Below are 25,142 nucleotides of genomic sequence, written 5' to 3' on the forward strand. Positions count from 1 at the left end.
ATACATTTTCACTATATGGCTATATTGGCCCTGTCCTAGGACCTGTAACCCCTAATGCAGGGGCCATAAATTTAATAATTCAATTCGAGGATTTCATGAACATCATAATCAGGCATTTAGTTTTTCTCAAATATAAATGGGAGTAGAGGAAAAGATTTTTAAAGATTTAATACATTTTTACTAATGTATATGGCCATATTGGCCCCACACTAGGGCCTAAACCCCTGATCCAGGGGTAATGAATTTCACAATTTTTGTAGAGAGCCTCATGGACATCATAACCATGTAATAAATTTTTCTCAAATACATATGCATGGGATTAGAGAAGATTTTAAAAGTGTAATACGTTTTCCCTATATGACCATATTGGCCCAACGCTATGGCCTGAACCCCTGACCTAGGGGCAATGAATTTCACAATTTTGGTAGAGGGCCTCATGGATATCAAAATTCTGCATTTAGTTTATCCCCTAATGTGTTGAAATAAAGAAGCTCTTTGAAAATTTGGTTTTGTTTTCATATTTGGCCCAACCTATGGTCCCTGGGGGTGGTTGAGCCATGAATTTCACAATTTAGATTCCTCTTACCATAGAGATGCATCACACACAAAACAAGAGGCCCAGAGCCCTAGAGTCAAAACCCATACACCAGGGGACATGAAATTTAAAATTTTAGTGGAGGACTTCTTGGTAAACATAATTATGAAGTCAGTTTTTCATACAGATGTGTGAGAATAGAGAAGAAGATTTTAAAACATTACATGCATTAACGCTATATTGCCATATTGCCCATCCCCCCCCCCCCCCCTCCCTAGAGCCTGAACCCAATAGGTCACCTAAGTGACACAGGCGACCCTAAAAAAGCATTACACATCTGTGGAAACTTACCTGTTGAGTGAAATAAGGAGAATCCTGGAGGAGGTATCCTTCCTCTGAATGAACTGGTGACCCCAGATTTTGTGCTTTAAGACAAAAAAAAATCATATAAATCAAGCTGTATGTCCCTAAAAACAAAGTAAGGATTTAGTGTTCTATGTCATTTTTATAGGAATAATACCTACAAATGACAACCTTTTTACTTCCTGGCACATTAAAATATTCAACACAAAATAAGAATGATCGAATTATGTAGGAAATCAAAATTCTGCATTTAGTTTATCCCCTAATGTGTTGAAATAAAGAAGATCTTTGAAAATTTGGTTTTGTTTTCATATTTGGCCCAACCTATGGTCCCTGGGGGTGGTTGAGCCATGAATTTCACAATTTAGATTCCCCTTACCATAGAGATGCATCACACACAAAACAAGAGGCCCAGAGCCCTAGAGTCAAAACCCATACACCAGGGGACATGAAATTTAAAATTTTAGTGGAGGACTTCTTGGTAAACATAATTATGAAGTCAGTTTTTCATACAGATGTGTGAGAATAGAGAAGAAGATATTAAAACATTATATGCATTAACATTATATTGCCATATTGCCCACCCCCCACCCCAGAGCCTGAACCCCTGAACCAGGGGCCATAAATTTCACAATTTAGGTAGAGGAGTTAGTGGACATCATAACTATGTATTCAGTTTTTTGCCCAAATGTTTGGGAGTAAAGAAGAATATTTTTTAAGAATTAATACATTTTTACAATATGGCCATATTGGCCCCACCCCAGAGCCTGAACATTTCACATAAGCCCCAAAACCTTATTTGAATAGGTACAACTTGGGCATTTGCATTTCAAGAGTGAAGGGTTTTCAGTGCTGAAAAAGTCTAATTTACTCTTTGTGAACATTGAGTATTTTTCTTTAGTTCCTTGTGCAATATCAACATTGTAAAAGTTAATGAGTCTCAAATTTGAATACCAAAATTTATATATGCCTTGACTTCAAAATTTGATGTTTCGGCGTAGTCAGATTTTTATGGCTTAGTTAATATACAGGTGACATGATTTCAATTGTATTTTCTGCTACATTACTTCTGAATCAATTTAAACAATACAGAACTTACTTGTGTGATTATGATGTGTAATTTTTCATGTTAAAAAACTTTTAAGCATATTATGTTTTCTTAATCATTACGTTAGAATATTCTAAATAAAGAGCATTTACTGTAACATTCACAAGTTGTTGAAATTATTAAAATAGATCATTTACAAATTACCTATCTACCCTTTGAAGGAAGCATGAGGTAGCGTCACTTACGTAATCAACCAATTAACACTACCACGCTTGCCCCCAGGAGTTCACTCAATCATCAAGATAATGTCCATGCGAAGCTATAATTACACGCTTGATCAGTCGCGTGTGTACACAGCAACCACTTCGAGTTATCAAGAATGAAAAACAATGAAATATGTATAACGGGACCAAGGTTTTACTTCGAAAGATCAAGAACTTTGAGAGTTCAAGAGTTAAATTGCTTAGTTATATAGAAAAAAAAATTGCAACCGTGAGTTTACTTCGAGAGATCAAGAACTTCGAGAGATCGAAGTTCGAGCAATCGAGTGTCACCTGTACTTAAATTATTTCCGTATTTCAATTTGAACACAAGTGAAACTTGCACAAAGGTTATACACAATAACAAGTAAATTAAAAGCTCCCAGTCAATGTGACTGCAAACCAGGTTTTCTTTTATGTGAACTGTATCAACTAGAGGTACTGTGAGCAAGCTCACAATTGATACCCCCCGCTAAGATAAAAATCATAATGCGTGTATTTTTCCAATTATAGAAAATATTGGATGAATCTATTTCACCGTCTATTTTCTTTAAATAACAACTGCTCTATTTTTTTAAAACTGTTGGTCATAAGCAATATTTGTGTGAAGTAAGAACATTCAATGCTTCTCCATAAGAAAGATAATGACCAGACACAAATTTTGCACTTTTTCTGCCAGTGACCTTGACCTTGCCCAAATGACCTTGGGTCAAGGTCATGACACACCCTTTGGTCCTAAGCAATATTTGTGTTAAGTTAGAACATTCAATCTTCTCCATAAGAAAGATAATGACCGGACGAGAATTTTGCACTATTTTCCCAACGACCTTGACCTTGCTCAATGACCTTGGATCAAGGTCATGACACACCCTTAGGTCATAAGCAATATTTGTGTGAAGTAAGAACTTCCAATGTTTCTCCATAAGAAAGATATGGGCCGGACACAAATTTTGCACTTTTAAATTTTCTGCCAGTGACCTTGACCTTGCCCGAATGACCTTGGGTCAAGGTCATGACACACCCTTAGGTCATAAGCAATCTTTGTGTGAATTAAGAACTTCCAATGTTTCTCCATAAGAAAGATATGGGCCGGACACAAATTTTGCACTTTTTCTGCCAGTGACCTTAACCTTGCCTCAATGACCTTGGGTCAAGGTCATGACACACCCTTAGGTCATAAGCAATCTTTGTGTGAATTAAGAACTTCCAATGTTTCTCCATAAGAAAGATATGGGCCGGACACAATTTTTTTTATTTTTTCTGCCAGTGACCTTGACCTTGCCCGAATGACCTTGGGTCAAGGTCATGACACACCCTTAGGTCATAAGCAATCTTTGTGTGAATTAAGAACTTCCAATGTTTCTCCATAAAAAAGATATGGACCGGACACAAATTTTGTATTTTTTCTGCCAGTGACCTTGACCATGCCCGAATGACCTTGGGACAAGGTCATGACACACCCTTAGGTCATAAGCAATCATTGTGTGAAGTAAGAACTTCCAATGTTTCTCCATGAGAAAAATATGGACCGGACACGATTGCACAGACAGACGGACGGACAGACGGACAAGGTGATTCCTATATACCCCCCCAAACTTCGTTTGCGGGGGGTATAATAATCCATGTCAACCTTCATGTCAACCTTGAATTGATAAACACTACCTACTGTATCCAGTGAAATGAAGTGCCAGTATGCAATATTTGGCATAAAAATGTGTAAGTTCAAAAGCTGGTGTTTTTTTCATGAATTATCAGAAATCAAAATCCTAGCAATATGCACATCTCTGATATATGTAATTGATCTGTAAATGGTTTTTTAATTGTCAAGTTTATGTCTGCGCCGGATACCCCAATCATCGACTAGTTTGTATACTGTAAAGAACAAAATATTTGATATTTTAAAATACTACTTTGTAAAATTATTTGTTGTGGTTTGTTCAATGTTCATGCCAATTTTCACTGATATCTGTAACTTAGAAAGGAAAATATCTGGGTTGTCTCAATTATTTCCTTAAACTTGCCCGAGTGACCTTGGGTCAAGACCATGAAATACCCTTAGTTAAAATTAGGTCATACGCAATTATTGTGTGAAGTAGAAAATTCCAATATTCCTCCATAAGAAAAATATAGACCAGACACAAATAATTCACTTTTCTTTCCAGTGAACTTGCTGAAATGACGTTGGGCCAAAAATATGGACCAGACACGATTGCACATAGAGACACAAAGACAGAGCGACAAGGTGAATCTTAACCCCCCCCCCCCCCCCCCCCACTTTGCTTGCAGGGGTTAAAATAACAATACATCTTCTGTTTACTTAATAAATACCAGTTACCTGGATGTTTGGCTTGTCTTGTGATTCCCTCAATTAAAGTTTTTTTTGAGAGAATTTTCAGCCTCTCTTTGAGTTCAATTTTTTCCTGTTCCAAGGTATCGATGTCTTGTTGAAGAGTGTCCATAGTCTCCTCAAACTCCCTTTTAGAAATAAGAAACAACTAGTTGTGTCAATATAAAGCCCTACACATGCATACCTTAATTTGAAATTCCAAATGTAACAAGAGGCCAACGGGCCACATCGCTCACCTGAGCAACAATAGGCATGATAAAATCAGCTTCATGGAGTCATAATACAAAATATCTGGACAATGTGGTGCAGAGGGTTCTGCTTAATCTGATAGTCAATTTTTCAGAGAAAAATTATCAGATTAACCAATTATTAGATTAATTGATTACTGTGGAATCATTTAATTTCGTGGGGGCCAATGTTCGTGGATTGCTAAGATTTTACAGGTTCATGGGGACGTACTTTCGTGTATTCCCTTAAACCTTCATATGAAATATGACTTTATTACCCTAATTTATTAATTTGTTGAGGATGTTAATTCGTGGATGAGAGGTACCCACGAATTCCACGAAAATTGAGCCACCACGAATTCTAATGATTCCACAGTAAGCATTTTTGTGGTCTTTGATTTTTGTATAGAATAAAATAAAACTTTTTCAAGACATAATTTATCAATGAAAAGATATAATCTGTATGTCAATAATTTGAAATGAAATAATTTACCTTGCATTAGCAATTAATTAGCATTTGTTAATTTGTTTAGAATTAAATGACCTTTCATTTGATATCAAGAAAAAGGGGCTGGCCCCTTAAATAAGAGAATGAAAGGGCTCTAAAGTCTTTCATCTGTAGCCCTTTACTGAGGGATATTTTGTGAAAGGTTATAGAACAAATATGTTTATTTTACAATTATGTATCCAAGCAATGCAATGATTTTATCATGTGTTACATAATTAGGGGTTTTTAGGGGCCAAAAATCCAAAATTTTGATCTCACATATCTCAGAAAGGAAAAATATTTCATTAAACGGCCCCTATAAGGAGATAGGGATTGGCCCCTAAAACGTTCTCTCCAATTCATCTCAAGAACGGTGTCGAATTATTTCTATACACTTGTTGAACAAATTGTGTTAAGAATTTAAAGACCTTTTATTTGATTTCAAGAAAAAGGGGCTGGCCATGGCCCCTCAAATTAGGGGACGTAAGGGCTGTCATTTTTTAGCCGGGCTCTGCTGAAAGCAGAGTCCTGGCTATAGGCAGGCCAATCGCCAATGTTACTATAAATAGCACAAATATACAAAAAACCAAACAACGTCAAGGTAAAGCTTCGATCCGCTATACCAAATAGTTACCCAAAGAGCCACGTTTTGTCAAAAGTGTTGGCATTTTGTTTCTTTTTTTGAATTTGAAATGAATTGTCTCAGTCTCTTTTTTAGTTTTCTTATTAATAAAGTGTTTTTAAAACATTACTATGCATTTTGGACACATACAATGCGCACGAATTTCCATGAACTACTTTGCTACACGATGAAGAAACGGGGATTGAATATTTAATGCTTGTTGCAAAATAATTCAAGGCAGCAACTGAACTTTTTAACTTCTACTAGACAGACTTATCTTTTGTTTATAGCCGCTTACAAAATTTGGTCGCTCTCTGATGCTTTGCCGACATTAAAAGCATGAGAGAGAGAGAGAGAGGGGGAGAGAGAGAGAGAGATTTTCAGTCTTTACTACACAATATGCATAAAGACACACCAAAAGAGCCCGGCTTTCAGTACTTCAGTACTTTGATTATTATCTATAGCCCTTTACTGAGGGATATTTTGTGAAAGGTTATAGAAGCAAATATGTTTGTTTTACAATTATGTATCCAAGCAATGTAATGATTTCATCATATGTTATGTTAATTAGGGTTTTTTTAGGGGCAAAAAGTCCAAACTTTTGATCACTCATATCTCAAAAAGGAAAAATATTTAGAAATGCAGTATAGAAGAAAAGATGCTCAAAATGATATAACAACATGCAACCTTCAAAATTTGGTTTAGCGGCCCCAATAAGGGATAAGTGACAGGCCCCTAAAACATTTTTTCTCAGATATCTCAAGAATGGTTATGAATTTTTAAACACTTGTTGAACAAAATGTCTTAAGAATTAAATAACTTTTCATTTAATAGCAAGAAGAAGGGGCTGGTCTCTCAAACTAGAGACCAAATGTTTTCAACCAAAGCTCTTACAATTGAAACAAAATAGTATCTGGCCCTTAAAATGTAGACCCTATTCTTTTATTCTAAATCATGTTTAGCAAATCAAGATCGAACATATACATCTCAAATTCTATAATCAGACGGAAGACCTCATCGTTGCTGTTAACGACGTCGTCTCCAGTTTTAATTCTTTTTCTATTATATAAAATGCTCTTAAATAGTTAAAGGTATATGTGGCGTATTTTTCCATGCTAAGAAATATTTGATTGATTGATTTATTTAAATATGTTATACAAAGATACTGTAGATTCCTTAATCTACGCGAGTACTTAATTCCGCGATTCAACAATTAACCATCAAATGGGGAGAACATCAAATTGCGAATGCCAAAATTTTATCTTAGTTTCATGTACCGGTAGTTTACATGTGTCCCAAAATTAAAAGCGAGATTTTAGAATTCGCGAGACGGGAGTCTTGCGATTTTACGCGGATATTAATTCCTCGCGTTTAATTAGGAATTTACAGTAGATCTTCACAATCAATTACACAGTTTATATCAATCGGGTTAAAAAGATTTAGAAATTAATAAGTAATTTTTATAATTATTACAGTCCACAATAATTACAGCATTTGAATAAACCCCGCCTTAAATCAGTCACGTGTTACTATGCTAAGTTTATCACAACAACAATGGCGATGACTACAAAGATAGGAAAAAGAGACCGACTGACAAGGATAGGAACAAAAGGAAGATTGTCATCGGAGACCATGTAGATTGATGGAATAGGAATTACAGCTGAATTTAACTTAAGTTTTCCTCTTGAAGTTGTAGGGATTTTGCTAGTCAGGTTTGTACTTGTTCCATGTCTTTATTTTATAAGTTATAAACCATAAGTGGATTTTCGTTTAGAGGAATTTTTTAATAAAGAATAAATAAACACTCTCAGTACACGCATCCCTCAGGGAGAGGGGGTAATCACTCATTTTACTGTGTTGTACACATAATTAGCAATTTATATCGTTCTACAGTAATGAATAATGGAATAATAATGACCTTTCATTTGATATCAAGAAAAAGGGGCTGGCCCCTTAAATTAGAGAATGAAAGGGCTCTAAAGTCTTTCATCTGTAGCCCTTTACTGAGGGATATTTTGTGAAAGCTAGTTATAGAGCAAATATGTTTATTTTACATTTATGTATCCAAACAATGCAATGATTTTATCATGACATTGTGTTACATAATTAGGGCACTCATGTGCAGTGGCGTTTCAAATGGCGGATCCCATTAGTATTTATCAGACATGTAGCAAAGTTAAGAGACAAATAACTTAAGAAAGAACATGTTTTACGGGCCTAGAGTTTGTGAAACGTCTAATTATAAGAAGCATGATGTATACTTTTACTCAAACTCATGTCAAAAATTTTACTCCAAATACACCACACATACCTTTTTATTATGCATGATAGAAAATTATTTGAATTTAATTTATTTAGTTTTTTACCCCGATGTGAAATTGAAAGTAATCAGAATTTCCTGTATGTCACATGTTTCAAAGCCAGTCACTTTTGTTTCAGAAATTACATGTTTAAATAATTCTCCATTGTGCAAGCCAAGCATGAAATTAACACATGCAATTGGTAAATAAAGAAACAACAAAATGTGTACACAGGTAAGGTCAGTCCTGTGTGCGGTCATCCGGAACAACTAACAATGTCGGTAGCTTTCATCTTACAAAGAAGGGAGTGAAGTGTAACTAATGCCCTGCAAAGAGTTACTGTGTACACAGGAGGGGTGTCAACCAATGAAACAAAGGAATATACAGGTGTAAGAGGTTGGAAAATCATTATTACACAGTCACAAACCTAATCAGATTGACAAATGACGAAAATGACATTTTATCGTATCAGATTATTAGGAAAAATTATAAAATTAAGGGAAATATAAAAATTAGTTCCGTGTTTTGATATTATACCAGATTAACCAAATTATTTGATTGACCGCTATCAGATTAAGTGGAACCCTCTGTATAATACATGTACCGTAATGTCGCGTGTATAACACGCACTTTTTTTCAGACAAAATTTGATCAAAAGCGGGGATGCGTGTTGTACATAGGACAAAAAATTTACCCCATTTTTTCAAGCCGTGATTCTTGATACCACGGGAGTAGTGACTGCCGATATAGCTTGTTATGCAAGTTGTGTGAGTGTATACTAAATTAACTGCATCAGAAATACCTTATTCTTAGTTTTATTTCCATGTATTGAAATATTTATCCTCTCTCAACACTATTTCTTGCATCAAACAAATATCGCAAGTGTATATTCGCCATTACGTAAGCAGCCACCTGTTGACTCGGCGCATGTTCAGTGTTTGTTTAAAAATTTCCGGTGTCAGAGGCATGCACCTGTCTTGTGTCGGACTTCACAGGGTGTTTTCAAGTGCATGAAGATTAGCGATTATTCTGATTTTATTAAACTTGATTACTTCATGTCCAGTTATGCAGTTAAACTGTATTGCTTTACATAGACAGTGCAAAAAATACATCGATCATTTGTACGACTTGATAATGACGATATATGACATACATACGTTTCTTCACAATGTTTATTTTACAACAATCAAAAAGTTTGACTATAATTAATCAATTAAATCATTTCTTTTGATGTTGTTTGGTTTATATCTGCAAACATTATTACTTTTAAGCACTAAGCTCGGTTGCCGTTCTTCTCTACATATGATGATCTTCAACGTCTCCGCTGTTGTATAAGAAACTTTACAAAGTGTCAAATGATATTTGATACCGCCCACGTGAATCATGCCGTCCCTTTTAAGTAAAACTGTAAGAACTTTGACTCTAATATCGCTTTGGCCATGTTCCGATCACGAAATTACAGTAAATGCGCTTGGGTTATAAAATTATCGTTGAACATGGATACTAGCTATTTGGAAAAATGGCGGCCGTCGATTTTCATCGCTGTGCTATGTTCCGATCACAAAATTAAAGAAATTGTGCATGGATTATAAAATTAGTATGAAACATCGATAGTTTTAGGGGAAATGGCGGCCGTTGATTTCGCCATTTTTTGGGTGCGTGTTATACATAGGACCTGCTGGTTTTTTTCGTTATTTTTTGGTCAACTTTGAGAGGTGCGTATTATACATGAGTGCGTATTATACACGATACATTACGGTAGATCCTATACAAAAAAATCTGTTTCCCCCTGGATATTCTTATATTTATAATCAAGTCCCTTTTCTAACAGGATGATTTTATATATATAGTCATATCACATTCAGCATTGCAGTTCTCAAATTTTTAAGACCCTTAACAATTGTTTATATATAGGATATAAACCTACATCAAACTCTGAACCCCTTGTGAGGCCTAATAATCGTCCAGGGACCAAAGTTTAAACAATTTTAAAGAATCAGCAATATATAAAAATACTTGCATATAAGTATAGGTAAAAGCATATATAATAACATTTCAGTTTTTGTGAACAATTAAAATGTTTTCCTTTGTACAACTGAATCCCCAACGTGGCCCCACACTTCTCCTAAAGATTGTAATTTGAACAAATTTGAATTAACCCTATCTGAAGTAAATGTTGCTTTCTCTAACGTTACAGCTTCTAGGCAAATTTTTTTTTTCGGTGACCCAATCCTACGTACCCCCTGGGAATCATGATTTGCATAAACTTGAAATCTTATTACCTGATGATGCTTCCAAACAAGTTTCAGCTTTCCTGACCAAATGGTTCTTGGGAAGAAGATTTTTTAAAGATTTACTCTATATATATTCCTATGTAAAAAGTTGACCCACCACCCCATTGTGGCCCCACTGAACCCCCGAGGGTAATGATTTTCACAACTTCGAATCAAGCAAAATGGTTTCTGATAAGAAGATTTTTTAAGATTTACTCTACATATTCCTATGTAAAAATTCATTCCCCCCCCCCCCCCCCATTAAGGATCATGATTTTCACAACTTTGAATCTACACAAGCTGAGGAAGCTTCCACATAAGTTTTAGCTGCAGAACTGTAGCTCTCCGGGAAAAAAAATATTGACAGACCGGAGAGCTACAGGGCCACCCATTGAAAAAATTGTATATTTATTGCGCAGAAAAACGTGCGCTAGTTTTCGACTGGTTTACCTTATTTATACGCAATTTTTGTGAAAACAATTAGTACCATTAAATTCTTCATGCAATTTACTACTGATATCGTCTCTTCAATTGCCTCAGACTTTCTCCGAAATACGCTACCGACCTCGGAAAATCAAGTATGTTGAATTTACATCGAGATCGAGAGTTGCCATTTTTACATGTAAACAAAGTGCACCACATGAATTTACGGGACTGGTGATGGTGTTTAAAAGACTATCCGAGGCAAGTGAAGAGACGATATCAGTAGTAAATTGCATGAAGAATTTAATGGTACCGGTACTAATTGTTTTCACAGAATTTGCGTATAAATAAGGTAAATCAGTCCAAAACTAGCGCACGTTTTTCTGCGCAATAAATATACAATTTTTTCAATGGGTGGCCCTGTAGCTCTCCGGTCTGTCAATATTTTTTCCCCGGAGAGCAACAGTTCTGCAGCTACATAAGTTTCAGCTTTCTGGCCAAACAGTTCTTGAGAAGATTTTTGAAACTTTTTCAAACTTTTCTCAATAATTCCTTATTATCTTCCATTGAAAAAGGACATGGTCCTTTTTTCACAACTTTGAATCACCTTTGCCTAAGAAATACTTTGTGCAAAGTTTAGTTGAAATTGCCTCAGTGGTTCTGGAGAAAATGTTTAAAATGTGAAAAATTTACAGACAAACAGACGGATGGAACGAAGAATGACAAACAAAATGTAATCAGAAAAGCTCACTTGAGCTAAAAATTCCAGAAAACAGTAAACTGTCAAAATTTACTAAGTCTATATATTACAATATACTAACAGATTACTTTGATAAAGACCATAAAATGCATTAATTAACCTTAAAGGAATGAGGAAAGCAATTTTAGTACTGCATTAAAAATATTTTGTATTGTGTGACAACTGTATCATCATTTATGAGAGTAATACTATAAAATTTATCATACATTGCAAGACATGTATTGTACCATGTATGATGTATTCTGTTTTGAACAAACAGCATAAAACCATAAAATATGATGTCCATGCTGGGTACAATGACCAATATTATTACTTATTAGGTTAGTTACTGACTCACTACGGAAATATATTGGGTTGATCAATCTCAAAGATGGCGAGGCGAAGCCGAGCCGTCTATGAGATTGATCAACACAATATATTTCCGTAGTGAGTCAGTAACTAACCTAATAAGTGTTTTGTTTTCCCGAGGACTATCAAGCGACATATATATTCACAAACAGCGATGATCTACGTAAAGCCATGTACAAGAGGCCTAACATCTCGTCCAATTTAACTCATTTAAGTTAAACTCTTCAAAATTTTCAATCTCACCTTTCAAATATTCTTTAAAAATCCTTGCTTCACCCATGTTTACTTACAATGTTTTGTTGCTATTCAATTTTAAATGTTTTCTCCCTTTCCTCTGCAGAAATTTGAGCAAATTTCGATGCTGCCATTTTGTTCTGCTCCAGACAAAACAATGTGACGTCAATATTCTAAGGGCAACTACTCTAATTTTAAAGAATTTCAAAGGGCAACTACTCCAAATACTTTAAGAACTACGGCATGCGGTTTATGTATTAAATACTATGAAATGTCGAAATGAGTAAGCGAAGCGTCGACCAATGACAGCCATATTGCCTAATATTATTCCTCACAGAACAAATATAGAGATATATGAGGCAATCACGTGCTACGTTTAAACCAATGAAAATGTGACATTTCAGTCCAAGGGAAAACAAAAAAATATATGTTAACAACATCACTACATACATGTAGTACTAAATAACAAGATATCTCAGGAGCCAATGCTAACTAGTGATACCTCCTGCTCTGATATAAATATACAGTAAAACTTGTTGAATCTGGATGTTGTGCATTCAATCCCTTGACATTTTTATATCATTCTATTTTAAATAAATGTTGTGCAATCTGGATCTTGTCTACTCTACAAACGGGCCACGATGTATAGGACCACCTGCCTGTAATGAGTGACATTATCTCCCATAAACTGGTCACTTCTCAATCGATGATTAAAAGAGGCCTTGAGCGGGATCATTACTGCTCAAATATCAATCAATTTTCCTGTATGTGTTATTAATTTACACAACGGCGAATTAAAATTCCAAACTAGCATCTCATTTCAAAACCGTAAGTCTTCTTATAGCACACACTTTTCTCAGACAAAATAAGATCAAAGGGGGCAGGTGTGTATAATACCTTTCCCCATTTTGTCTGCAGGACTAAGACTGCCGATATTGTTTGTAATGTGCGTTGTATGTTAACACTTAAAAGTTACATCTTATTCTTTCAAATTGCTTCATACTTTATTAAATTCCCATGAATTTTGATATTTATCTATTGTTCCTTGCATCAAGAAAGTTCTTGCCAGTGTATTCGTCATTATTTTATCATCCACCTGCTGACCAATGGCCTGGTCAATAAATGTTTAGCAAATCTACTGTAAAGCTTGCACTTGTCTTTTCAGACTTCTCAGTTTAATCAAGTGCAAGAAAATTCATCAATTAGGATTATTTGATTAAAACTTATTTCCTAGTCAAGACTGTATTTCGTTAAGCAATTATTGTTTTTCAAATGAAAATCAATACCATAATCATGAGAAGGTCTTAAAATATTTTTTACAATTGAAAATAGTACAAGAGATAAACTATGAGATTAATTTGCAACAATCTCCTCCGAACCAGATGTTGCCTAATCTAGCAAAATTTTTCATAACTGATGTCAACCGGATTACACAAGTTTTCCTGTACATAATATTATATAAGCAAAGTCATCATTTAACAGCAAGTTAACGTCTGATTTGTTAAAAAATGAATTACATCATAAGGCATGTCTATACATAAAGAGTGTGTAAAAATGCAAGCCGCTGCAATTAAAAGTTGCTGAGAAATCTTTGGCGAAAATTTGTTTAAAATTTTTGGCTTAAAATAAACAAAGTAATCATTTAACAGGAAGTTGATGTCTAATTGGTACAAAAAATGAATCCTACCACATGGCAGGTCTAAACAAAGAGTGTGTTAAAATTTCAAGCAGCTGCAATTAATGGTTGCTGAGGAATCTTTGACACAAATTTTTTTTTTACGGACGGACAGACACACAGACAGAAACACAAGGGTAAAACAGGATACCCCCATTTCCTTCGGAGCAGGGGTATAAAAATAGACAATCACCTAGATACATAGCAAATGAAATTCAGAGAACTAATCATGACTAAATGACTAAAGAAAAGTTACACTGTGTAATTCTTGAAGAGTTTTAAAAAAAAAAGCAATGCCTTCTAATGACTAAAATTAGCAGCCATGAATTACTCACTTTTCTTTCTTTCTGAGCTGAGCAAGGAGCTCATCATGCTTTCTCTGAATTTTTTCAAGTCTACTGTCTCCGTCTTTTGTAGCATTTTCCAGCTTCTTCTCCAGGAGTCCGATTCTGACCTGCATCTCACTGACCTCCTCTTGCTGGTAGATATTGGCAAGGTAACAACATCATTTGTTAGATCATTTGATACGAAATGATTACAGGAGGCCCAGGGGCCACATCGTTTACTTGAGCAACAATAGCAAACTGACATAACTCAGATCCAAACAGATTTAATAAATCAAATATGAAAATCTATACTTATAAAAAAATACTTCTTGCCAATACACTAAAATATGCCTGCAACAGCGTAACTGCTTACACCTTTGGTATTTCAACATGTGTTATATGATGTATGTAATCTATAGTTGAATTTTACCTGATAAGTAATTACTGTAAAATTAATCAAAAACCTACTTCCATTTTCAATAAACCAGCTTGAAATAGCATGGTGAACACGCTTTGGTGGAAAGTTTAAGATGGGCTTGACATATATCACGGGCAGATATTCATACCTTGGATGGGACATCTTGGTCAATACAAAACAGTTACCGGTAATACAATTTGTTGCAATTTAAGTTTTAGTTGAAAGAATTTATTTTCCACAACGGGGTGCCCAGGAATGCAGTTTGACTAATTTACACCATGGCGGAAAGCGTAGAGCAAGTTAACCATCGGGCAGATACTTTGGATATGACAACTTTGGTTTAAATCAAAGGCCCGAAGGGCCATAATGGCTTACGGGTTTGATATGACTATATTTACATGTATCAAGTATGATTCCCTCTATTTCGTATGAAAACTTTAGTTTATTTATAGCTCTTTAGAAAGTAACTAGTTAATTCATAGCTCTATAGAAACTAACAGGACCGATATCAACATGCCCCGTTTATTGATTGGTCGAACCTTAGTGACCAAGACAGACAGGATTAATCTAGACACCTCTTTTATCAATTGGTTGAAACCACCATTTATTTTAGGAAAATCATGGACTGATTGAAATAAATATGATGATGTCAAACTCACCCCACCCTAGAGCCTGAACCCCTGACACAGGGGTCATGAATTTCACAATTTTGGTAGAGGGCCTCATGGACATCATAATCATACATTTAGTTTTTAACAAATATATATGGAAATATAGAAGAAGATTTTCTAAGATTGAATACATTTTCACTATATGGCCATATTGGCCCCACCCTGGAGTAGAGCCAGAACCCCCCAGCCAGGGGCCATGAATTTCACAATTTTGGTAGAGGGCGTCATGGACATCATAACCATGCAACCAGTTTTTTCCTCACATGTGTTGGAGTAGAGAAGAAGATTTTTGAAAATTTTTCTTTTTTGTTTGCATATTTGGCCCCACTTGTGGTGCCCGGGGGTGGAAGAGCCATGAATTTCACAATTTTGATTCCTCTTACCATAGAGATGCCTCACACCAAAAATGCTAACAGTTAGCCTTGTAGTTTTTTAGAAGAAGTTAAAAATGTAAATTTGTTAACTCACTCTGGACGACGCATGTCGCACGAAGACGGATGAAAACGGAGAGAAAATTTTTTATGGTTCAACATTTTAGCATTCTGCCATCAATGTGTAAAGTGTTAATTCCCGGGCTTGTGTGGGATATCATCTAGTATCTTCACAATTTAGCAGAGTTAGCTGTTTTCAATTTTAAAATTCTATATGTGAAAGAAGAAAATTGTACTACAATACACTCAAGTCCTCAAAGTTAATTATAGTCTTCCCCATTATAAACGATTGTTGTTTACCTGGCATGAACTCATGTCATGTTTTAAAACTTTACTCACTTGATTGATGAATATACACTCGAATGAATAATGTTGTCATGTGATATATCAAAGAGCTATTCTTATCAATGTATTGACTGGCATATCACTATATTGTACTAATTGCCCACCCATCAATTTCATCTTTATTCAAAAACAACAAACGGCTAGTTTCTGCTGTAATATTAACTTAAAAAAAGCGATAATGCATTTAATTATCCCCATTACAATAATGTGTCAGAAGTATGGATATGATTTAAAGACGTCGTTTTTATTTATTCATGTCTGAAAAACTATCAAAATGGTTGCAGATCTCATACAATTCATTGTACAAAAAGGGGATGCAAAATGTAGTTACAGCATATCATCCTATTCATTATTCTGTACAAGACTTATATTTAATGAGCCATTACTAATGATCGACCAAAATTTCAGCGTCAATTGTAGAATTATAAGCAAGATACAGAGCTCACAATTCTGCTAGGTTTGAGTCATGTGTTTGTTTACATGAGTTTATTTTACTCACATTCAAATTTGGTATTTCTTTTTCAACATTTAAAATGTAAACAAACAAAAAAAAGGTCTCAGCTTAGGGCAAACATAGAATTGTGAGCAAAGCTCTGTATCTTTCTTATAACTTGAAGCTTGACACTCAAATATGGTTAGTAGAAAGACAAGAGACCCACGGGCAACATCGCTCACCTGAGCAACAATAGGCATGATAAAATCAGCTTCATGGAGTCATGATACAAAATATCTGGACAATGTGGTATAATACATGTAGATCCTGTACAAAAAATCTGTTTCCCCCAGGATATTCTTATATTTATAATCAAGTCCCTTTTCTAACAGGATGATTTTATAAATATGGAATATCAAACCCGAAGTTATAAACTAATTGAAAACAACTCCCTTTATTATTATTTTCATAATAACTCAAATTAGTTAGCTAGTCCTTGGGTATTCATTTCCTTTAAATACCTGGTAAATAGACAAATCACAAAAGACAGTTTTGTTTTACTTACTTAAAGAAATGTAACTTTAACAATTTTTAAAATATTCTTTGGTTCTTTATTATGTGTCCAACATATACAAATGCATTTACATATGACAATGGCAAGTTAAATGAAACAGGTGTAAATATATATGAATAACCAATTTTCCTCCATTATGCAATATAATAATCAGATAATCCTAATTCTTTTTCTGTTCCTTTGAATTTTTGTTTTGCAACTATAATTATTTTATTTTAAACGTATTGTCACTGACCTTCTTCATGACCTGTAACTTTAGCTCCTTCATACTTTCTTCCTTGGTCTCCATCTTGACCTTCAGTTGGTCCATCTCTGCAATTTGTGCTTTCACAGTCTTTGCTCTTAGCACAACAGGAGGAACAGGCTATAACACAACATTGTACTCATTAATAAAAAACTGCAGAAATATAACAACACTGACTGCATATGAACCATATATCATGCATTAAAAGTACCTCAACAGAATTTAAATTCAGCATCCAAGTCTGTTTAGTCATTAAGTTTGCCCAGATGCACCATTTATGCATCGTAAGTAAGGTGAAGCTAGGGCCAGTAATAACTTAAGATATGGGACCTGTGCTCCAAAAACTTTTACCAGCTTCGAAAGCCAAAGGAATATATAGCACATGTCTTTCCCTAACTTCATATCAGTGAGCTAAACAAGAACAATAATAAAAGATTCAAATCCCTGAAATCATGATAATATTATATTAACATTTTCAACTGTCTTTGTCTGTGATGACATTACAAATTGAACCCTATTATAGCATATAAATGAATTGAAACCTATAACATATAATATTGACACAAAATAGGCGTGTCTTATAGCATATTTGAAAAACGGTATTGGCTGCGCCACATAGTAATACATAACATGTACTACATGAAAATCAAAGGCCTGAAGGGCCATAATGGCTTACGGGTTTGATATGACTATATTTACATGGATCGAGTATGATTCCCTCTATTTCTTACGGAAACTTTAGTTTATTTACAGCTCTATAGAAAGTAACTAGCTACATGTAATTCATAGATCTATAGAAACTAACAGGACCGATATCAACATGCCCCATTTGTTGATTGGTCGAACCTTAGTGACCGAAACAGACAGGATTGAAATCTAGATGCCTCTTTTATCAATTGGTTGAAACCACCATTGCCTTTAGGAAAATCATAGACTGCTTAAAATAATAATGATGATGTCAGACTCAAACTCCACTTTGAGACAATTTGTTTCTTTCTTTTATCCAACGACTGAAGTACATTAACTGTAAATTAATTCAACTTTATATAGGACACAAAAACACTTAAAACCAACATGCTCTCAAATATCAGTATACCTTGTAATCCTACGCACTATGAACTTGCGCGAGAGTTGGTGCACGGTGCAACGTAACAGCGCCACAGCCAGCGCGAAATCACTGCGCGTAAAAATAATATAACCAAATGATGAAATGTACTGCATGTTATGTACTATAATTAATGAATTCTCATGAAATCTACACCAACAAGTATTATTCCATTTTATTTGTATTTCATAAATGTATAATTGTTCATATTTTTCTAGATTTTTCTCTACTTTTTTAAGAGGCTGACCTTCACAAGCTTTTATAAGAAATATAGATTCACAAGGCAGTTCTAACACCTTCTGTTTTATTTTTTTTTCCTTTGTACAGAGATAAACTCTTTGGAGGGGGGGGGGGAGAAACAGGCAGAACTATGCAATTACAGCAAACTTGTTTTGACACCAAATTTAATTAAAATTAATTACTGCACTATAACTAAAATTTGCAGTCAGTCTCTCTTCACATGACATGTATACACAGTCATTTTCAGAGGCATACTATACTATGTCTCTATGTTATAGTAATCTGACATCGCTTCCGTATATGACTTGCAATCAAGCTTAACTGTATATTGTTTTCTTATTTGAGTACATTTGGTCTCAAGTTTCCAATATTTTTACGACAAATAAACACTTCAATCATAGCACAACCAAGGTAACACCATTGAGGGAACATTGTGCTATTTTTAGATCTTGGAAAATCCCCAACATTCGATAATGGCGGAGGTGTCGAAGAAGGCACATTATATTAAAACAAGTAGTAATTGCCCCTCTATTTATGCATTTATTACCGATTTATACTCCCAGTTTCAATATACCTCAATCATACATGTAAGTTCAGTTCTTTAACCGTTAAACACTTTCCCCCTTGCTGAGATCGATGTCGATCGAAGTTAGCGACGCTCTCTGCAGGTGCAAACGTTTTTATGAAGATTGAACGAAATAACGACAACTTTACATTTACTTATCACTGTTAGGATCTGAAATAATTGGGAAAAGATTGTTTGCTTATAATACATGTAAGTATGCATAGCGGAAAGCATGGCGACACTGTGTGATGCATGGCGGGGGCATATACCTCTATGCAAAAACGGCCTAGGGAAAACACTGCAGTTAATATTCATTCGCGTTAGATTTCGAGTTTATTTAAATAAAGTCAATATTGGTTACAATAAAATAAGTGATAATAACATATGGAAAGTATAATCTTGCTTAAAGATATTTATTATGAACAACAAACAGTTAACTTTGCAACATTCGAATAGAACTATTTTTTGTCGCGCATGTTCAGATAACTGAACTCTTTGCCGTAAAGATTATCCGGCAACTAGATGGCCGTAAGCCATAAAAATAGTGGTTTTAAAATGTTGTTTTGAAGTGCACAAATTGGAAATAATATAAGTATTAAGGAATCATTTTTTCAATATTATGAGGTGATAGTTTTGCCATACATGTTAACTCTACCGATTTTCGCGGAAGTCTACCGCTTTTTGACCCAATTTCACGCCTATCGCTTTTAATTGAAAATCTACCGATTTTTCAAAATTCAATTTTGCCTCGCTTGGGTAGCCATTTTGGAAGCTATTCTAGCTATAAAATCTCGCTAGTTCTTTAGATATCGCGTGACTTGAGTCAGGAACATTCAGACGTTTTTTACATAGCGATAATAATGTGGGTTTCAAGCATGCGTTTGACAATGAGTGGTGAACACTTCTCATTGATTACATTAGTTACAAAAATGTCATCGACATCACCGCCCCGAAAAAGAAAAAGATATTATTCAAAGTTTAATGCTGACTGGCTGAAACTATTTGACTTTCTTCATAGATAAAAAAAAAGGGGAACAGTATGCGTTTTGTACGTTTTGTCATACTGATTTCTCAACTTAGATTTCCAAGACTTTGTTCTATTATAACAGTTATTATAACAGACTATTCCCAACTCAAATGCAGAATGTGAAAGGGTGTTTCTCATTTAAAAAAAAAACAGACAAGTTTCAGATCTGAACTATCAAATGACACTATTTCTTCAATTTTGGCCACCAAGTTAAATAATAACAAAAAGTGTTTTGAATCAATTCCAGAAAAGACCACTCTAAGAAAAGTAAAGCTAGCTACAAAATCCTACACCAAAGAACACAAATAAATCTTTCTTTGCATGTGATAATAGTGTTATTGTTTCATTTATTGCATTCCTTCATATTCCTTATTGTAGCCATTAGCTTCACATGAAAATTGAAACCGCTGCGCACCGCGCGCAATGCTACCGCTTTTGAGTTCAAAATCTACCTATTTTTCATCACTGGAGGTTAACATGTATGGTTTTGCTCAGAGCTAGTCATATCTATTGGATTTGACCATGCCCCGACCAAAATTATCACCTCATAATACTCAAAAAATGATTCCTTAGTCCTTAAATACACTCACTGTCTTGTCATGGGTTCCATCAAAGTCGTACTCTCCATTCTCCATGGCATTAGCAAGCTTATTCATGGTACCAACCACTTTACCAAAAGACATTCTGTAATGAAGGTATGAATTAGAACAACATTTAATTTCATGAAGACTACTTCTGGTTATGAATAGTGATGGGCCGATTACCGCAGACAATCGAAAGTCGGTCGCTAAATGTCTCCCGATGTCGATGATCGATTAAGATTTTCATAATCGATTGTTTTAAAAAAAAAATTAAAAAACCGTAATTTACGAAAATTCTTCGTACGATTTGACCTTTTATTTTCAAACATCAAAATGAAAATAGGTTTAAACAAAATGGCGGCGCCATGTGCAAGCCTCTTAGACGAGGCAGATGCCGCAAATCAAAATCCAATTAGTATAGCAGGGGAAATAGTTAATTAAAAAAGAAGGCTACATTGTGCAAATGTTGACTTGCTCATTTTCTTGAATAAAAACCCTGAAAGGTACTGGTGAAACACTGAAGTTGTATGTCATGTGACTCGGTCAGATGTGAACTTTCTAGTTATGATGTTTAAAAACAGTTAAAATTGTTTATGTTTAATGTTTTTGAAATGGGATTTGATCTCTGAATTTCAAATTAATTTGTAATATTTTAAATTGTTTATGTTTATTGTTTGAAGTTTGAACTTGTTCCTAACTTCCTAGTTACTTTAAATGGTACAACATACTTTTATTTCCTAGTTTTCTTTTATTCTAACCAGGTGCAGTAAATAAGATTGTATGTGCATAATAATATTTAAATTTTATTAACATATTTGATTTATTTGAATAAATATTTGATAGCTTTAAACAACTGAAACAAGTACATGTATATTACTGTATATACAATGCAAGACGCAAGTTTTTGTTCAGAGAATTGTTTCAATTAAACATAATTTTAAAACTTTCGATTATTTAATCGATTATACACTTTCGATTATTTCCGATAATCGATTATGAAAATTTTCCGATTTCCCATCACTAGTTATGAATGACAATTACCATTCCCTTCAGCTACACAAGATTATAATAAACAGAGGCCCATAGGCCTTAAAAATCACCTAAGCATAATACCACTCTTTACAAGATAAAAAAAATTAGCTTTTTGTCTAGCGTAGTCCATCAAATACACATTTTTTTCCAGAATTTTTTTCCTACGAGAAAGGGGTGCGTATTATACATCCCTATAGGATTTTTATCCCTAGGTAAAGCACAGGATATTGTTCTGCCGTATAACTGTCGCAGTTGTCATATAAAAGTTTCATATTTTGCATATTTATATTTGGCGCGCATTGCCAATGGAGCGTGTATGAGAGATGAATGAGTGAACGTATGAATGAGTTTTGGGTTAGTCACGTGAGGATTTTATTTACAGGTGTATGTTGACCACGTGTTTATTCTTTACTACTATATTACAGCTGACCAATAGAAATTTACGACTGAATTCATTAATATGCATGACTTTACTAACTCACTATAAATAGCAAAAATCCCGCCAATTCCCCAACCCCACGACTTTTACCTTCATGGTAGACACAGTGAAGTGTATCTTTACCTTACCTGTACAAGATATTTTATATATTTTGTTAACTCATAGTTCTGGATACCTGGTAAGCTTCCGTTTACCTTGTAATTGAAATACATTAATTGTAAATTACTTTTAATTCATTTTATTCAAATATTCTAAATTACCGTGCGATGTTGCGTATGAATTGTGAGTGTGAGTGTGTTTGTACTTATAGGTTTTATTTGATAATTTACAATCCTCGAAATAAAGAACCAGTGAATACATGTAGCTGAAATCAGTACCAGCGTTATTTATTCAATCAAGACCCGGTGACAATGGCGCCCACGTTAATTTTGAGGAACCATGATCCAGAACCCATTACGAGGACGGAGACCAATGCCCAGTGAGGTTGCTGACCGTTCTATATGTTGGTAGACCTACCGATACAAGAAACACTACCAGGAGTGGTACTTGGAATTCCACCCGAGGTTAGTCCATTCATTGCCGGCAAAACGAATACGGAAAAAAGTGATTTGTAAAAATTTCACCAAAGTGTGCAGTATTTTGTTCTGAAACACCGCCAAAACCATATTTAGTGTTACTCAAACTGGTTGGGAACCCACGGATGCGTGCAGTCTATTGTTTCCAGTGCCGCATACCGAGTTTATAGTGAGTACTCATCAGAAAAATCCGTTACTGTGTTTCGTAATGAATCAGTTCAGTTTTCATTCAAAGCTGCGGAGGACCACTAAGGAGTGATTCTTTCTCGACGTCGATCGTTTATTGAGCTCAATTAAAAATTAAAAATCATAAAAAAAAAAAAAATTGTTGTGCACTTCATATGATATCAAATGTGTTGTGTTTAAAAAAAATGTCTGTGTACTTGTATCTGTTGTATATATGTTATTTTCTTTGTGTGTGAGAGTTTGCGTTATACCGGCCGGTGGTGTGCAAGGTGCGAGAATTGTATTATTTTGATCGGGCTCGATAATCATATAATTCTGACGTCAGTGTTTGTTTATAGTGATAACTTCCGGTATTTCAAAAACATGGTTTATGATGAACAATTTACCTTGTTTCGCTTGAATTTGACATTGTCATCAGAAATAAGGACTGTTTATACTATTTATGTGTGCAAATATGCCATCTTATGTATAGTATGTCATTTATTTTTCGTTTTGAACAGTCAGTTTTGATTTAAATACCCCTCGCCCACCCCACCCTGTCCCTGTGCACTATCACTTTTGATTTGCAGCTTTACTAACAGGACTGAAAGACAAATTGACAGACAAGCAGGTCTTTACTGTGTTGTTGCTAAGGTTTGTTTTCTTTAATCAGAGTTTGCACTACGGTCAATTATTTGAATGTTGTACAGTAGGTTGATCATGAGATTGTATGCATGTGTTTGATTGATATTTTGACAAAGTTTGATAGAGAGTGTATGTGTTTCATTCCCGACAGATGCGCTTTGCGATAATTGCTTTTATTTGGCTTGCGATTTGTTTTCAATTTTTGAATCATTGTGGTTGTAAGATGGCAGAAGGTGCAGGGAAGGGAGAAAATCCTGAAAGTAGGAAAGAACTACAGGTTCTCATTGATCAAATCAACTCAGAACCACATTACAGAGTGATTCCGAAAGATGAGTATGAGATGTTAGCTAAGAACAGTCACATGTCGACTAAGCCTCCCATAACAAGTACCCCTAGGGCTCCCTTTGCTCATTTAGGTATTGGTGCTAAGCCTAAATTTTCACCTAGAGTATCCTTACCAACCCCTGGGTTACTTAATACATCTGCTCTATATCAGAACCCCAATTCAAACCCTGTGAATCTCTCTACATACAAGAACCCCAACCCAACCCCTGTAAAACTCCCTACATTTAGTGGAGAACAAATTCAAAAGGGTGAAGTAAGTTTTGACGTGTGGTCATATGAAGTTAGATGTTTAAAAACTCAGTATCCTGAAAGTGTTATTTTACAGTCTGTTAGAAGCTCTTTGAAAGGTACTGCCAGGGAGATGCTGATTCCTCTCGGAGAAACAGCGACAGTTGACATCATTCTTCAGAAACTGGATGACTTTTACGGAAACGTCTACACTGCAGAAAACATTATGCAGAGTTTCTACAGTGATTACCAAAGAGAAGGTGAGAGTATTGTTACTTTTGGGTCAAGATTAGAACAAACAGTTTCTAGAGCAATTAGATTTGGACACATTGATGAGGTTGCAAAGGAGGCAATGTTACGATCAAAGTTTTGGTCAGGATTAAGAAATCATGAGTTAAGAAATGCAACACGAAACAAATATGAAACTGTGAAAGATTTTCATTCTCTTTTAAGAGAAATTAGACAGATTGAACATGAAGAGAAAAACTTGAAAATAGAAACCACAAAGCCTGTTCAGAGCAATACTGTGTGTACTGAAATTGAAGATCATGTGTCAAACTTTGATTTGAAAGAGCAACTTACTGAATTACTTGGTCAGATGAAAAAACTTGATGCACGAATGAGTAGGTTGGAACAAGATCATGAGAATTTATATAAAGCTAATAGAGATTCTTTTCAGACACAAACTCAGAATTCCTTTAGTGGAAATAGGGGCAATTCCTATGGCTACAGGAAAAGTGACCAGCGTTTTTGAGGAAGAGGAAGTTTCCGACAACAGTCTGGTAATAACAGAGGTTATGGTAACAACCAAAGAGGTAAACCTTTAAACTAGTTTCATCTTCTGTTGCGGG

General features: G+C 34.9%; 2 protein-coding genes across 3 annotated transcripts in view; one reads left to right on the plus strand and one right to left on the minus strand.

The window, feature by feature from the left end:
• Window positions 1-25,142, minus strand: part of LOC128179745 (dynactin subunit 1-like) — a 263,574-nt gene that overhangs the window by 26,825 nt on the left and 211,607 nt on the right. For both annotated transcript variants that reach the window (XM_052847306.1, XM_052847304.1), the window contains 5 exons: window positions 20,872-20,965; window positions 17,336-17,464; window positions 14,238-14,380; window positions 4,542-4,681; window positions 887-960 (listed from right to left, as the gene is read on the minus strand). In XM_052847306.1, the coding sequence (XP_052703266.1) occupies window positions 887-960; window positions 4,542-4,681; window positions 14,238-14,380; window positions 17,336-17,464; window positions 20,872-20,965 (580 nt within the window). The remainder of the gene's footprint in view (window positions 1-886; window positions 961-4,541; window positions 4,682-14,237; window positions 14,381-17,335; window positions 17,465-20,871; window positions 20,966-25,142) is intronic.
• Window positions 23,870-25,045, plus strand: LOC128179747 (uncharacterized). The gene has a single exon (XM_052847309.1). The coding sequence runs from the start codon at window positions 23,870-23,872 to the stop codon at window positions 25,043-25,045; it is 1,176 nt and encodes a 391-aa protein (XP_052703269.1).

The sequence above is a fragment of the Crassostrea angulata genome, chromosome 4, assembly GCF_025612915.1.
Source record: "Crassostrea angulata isolate pt1a10 chromosome 4, ASM2561291v2, whole genome shotgun sequence".
NCBI lineage: Eukaryota > Metazoa > Mollusca > Bivalvia > Ostreida > Ostreidae > Magallana > Magallana angulata.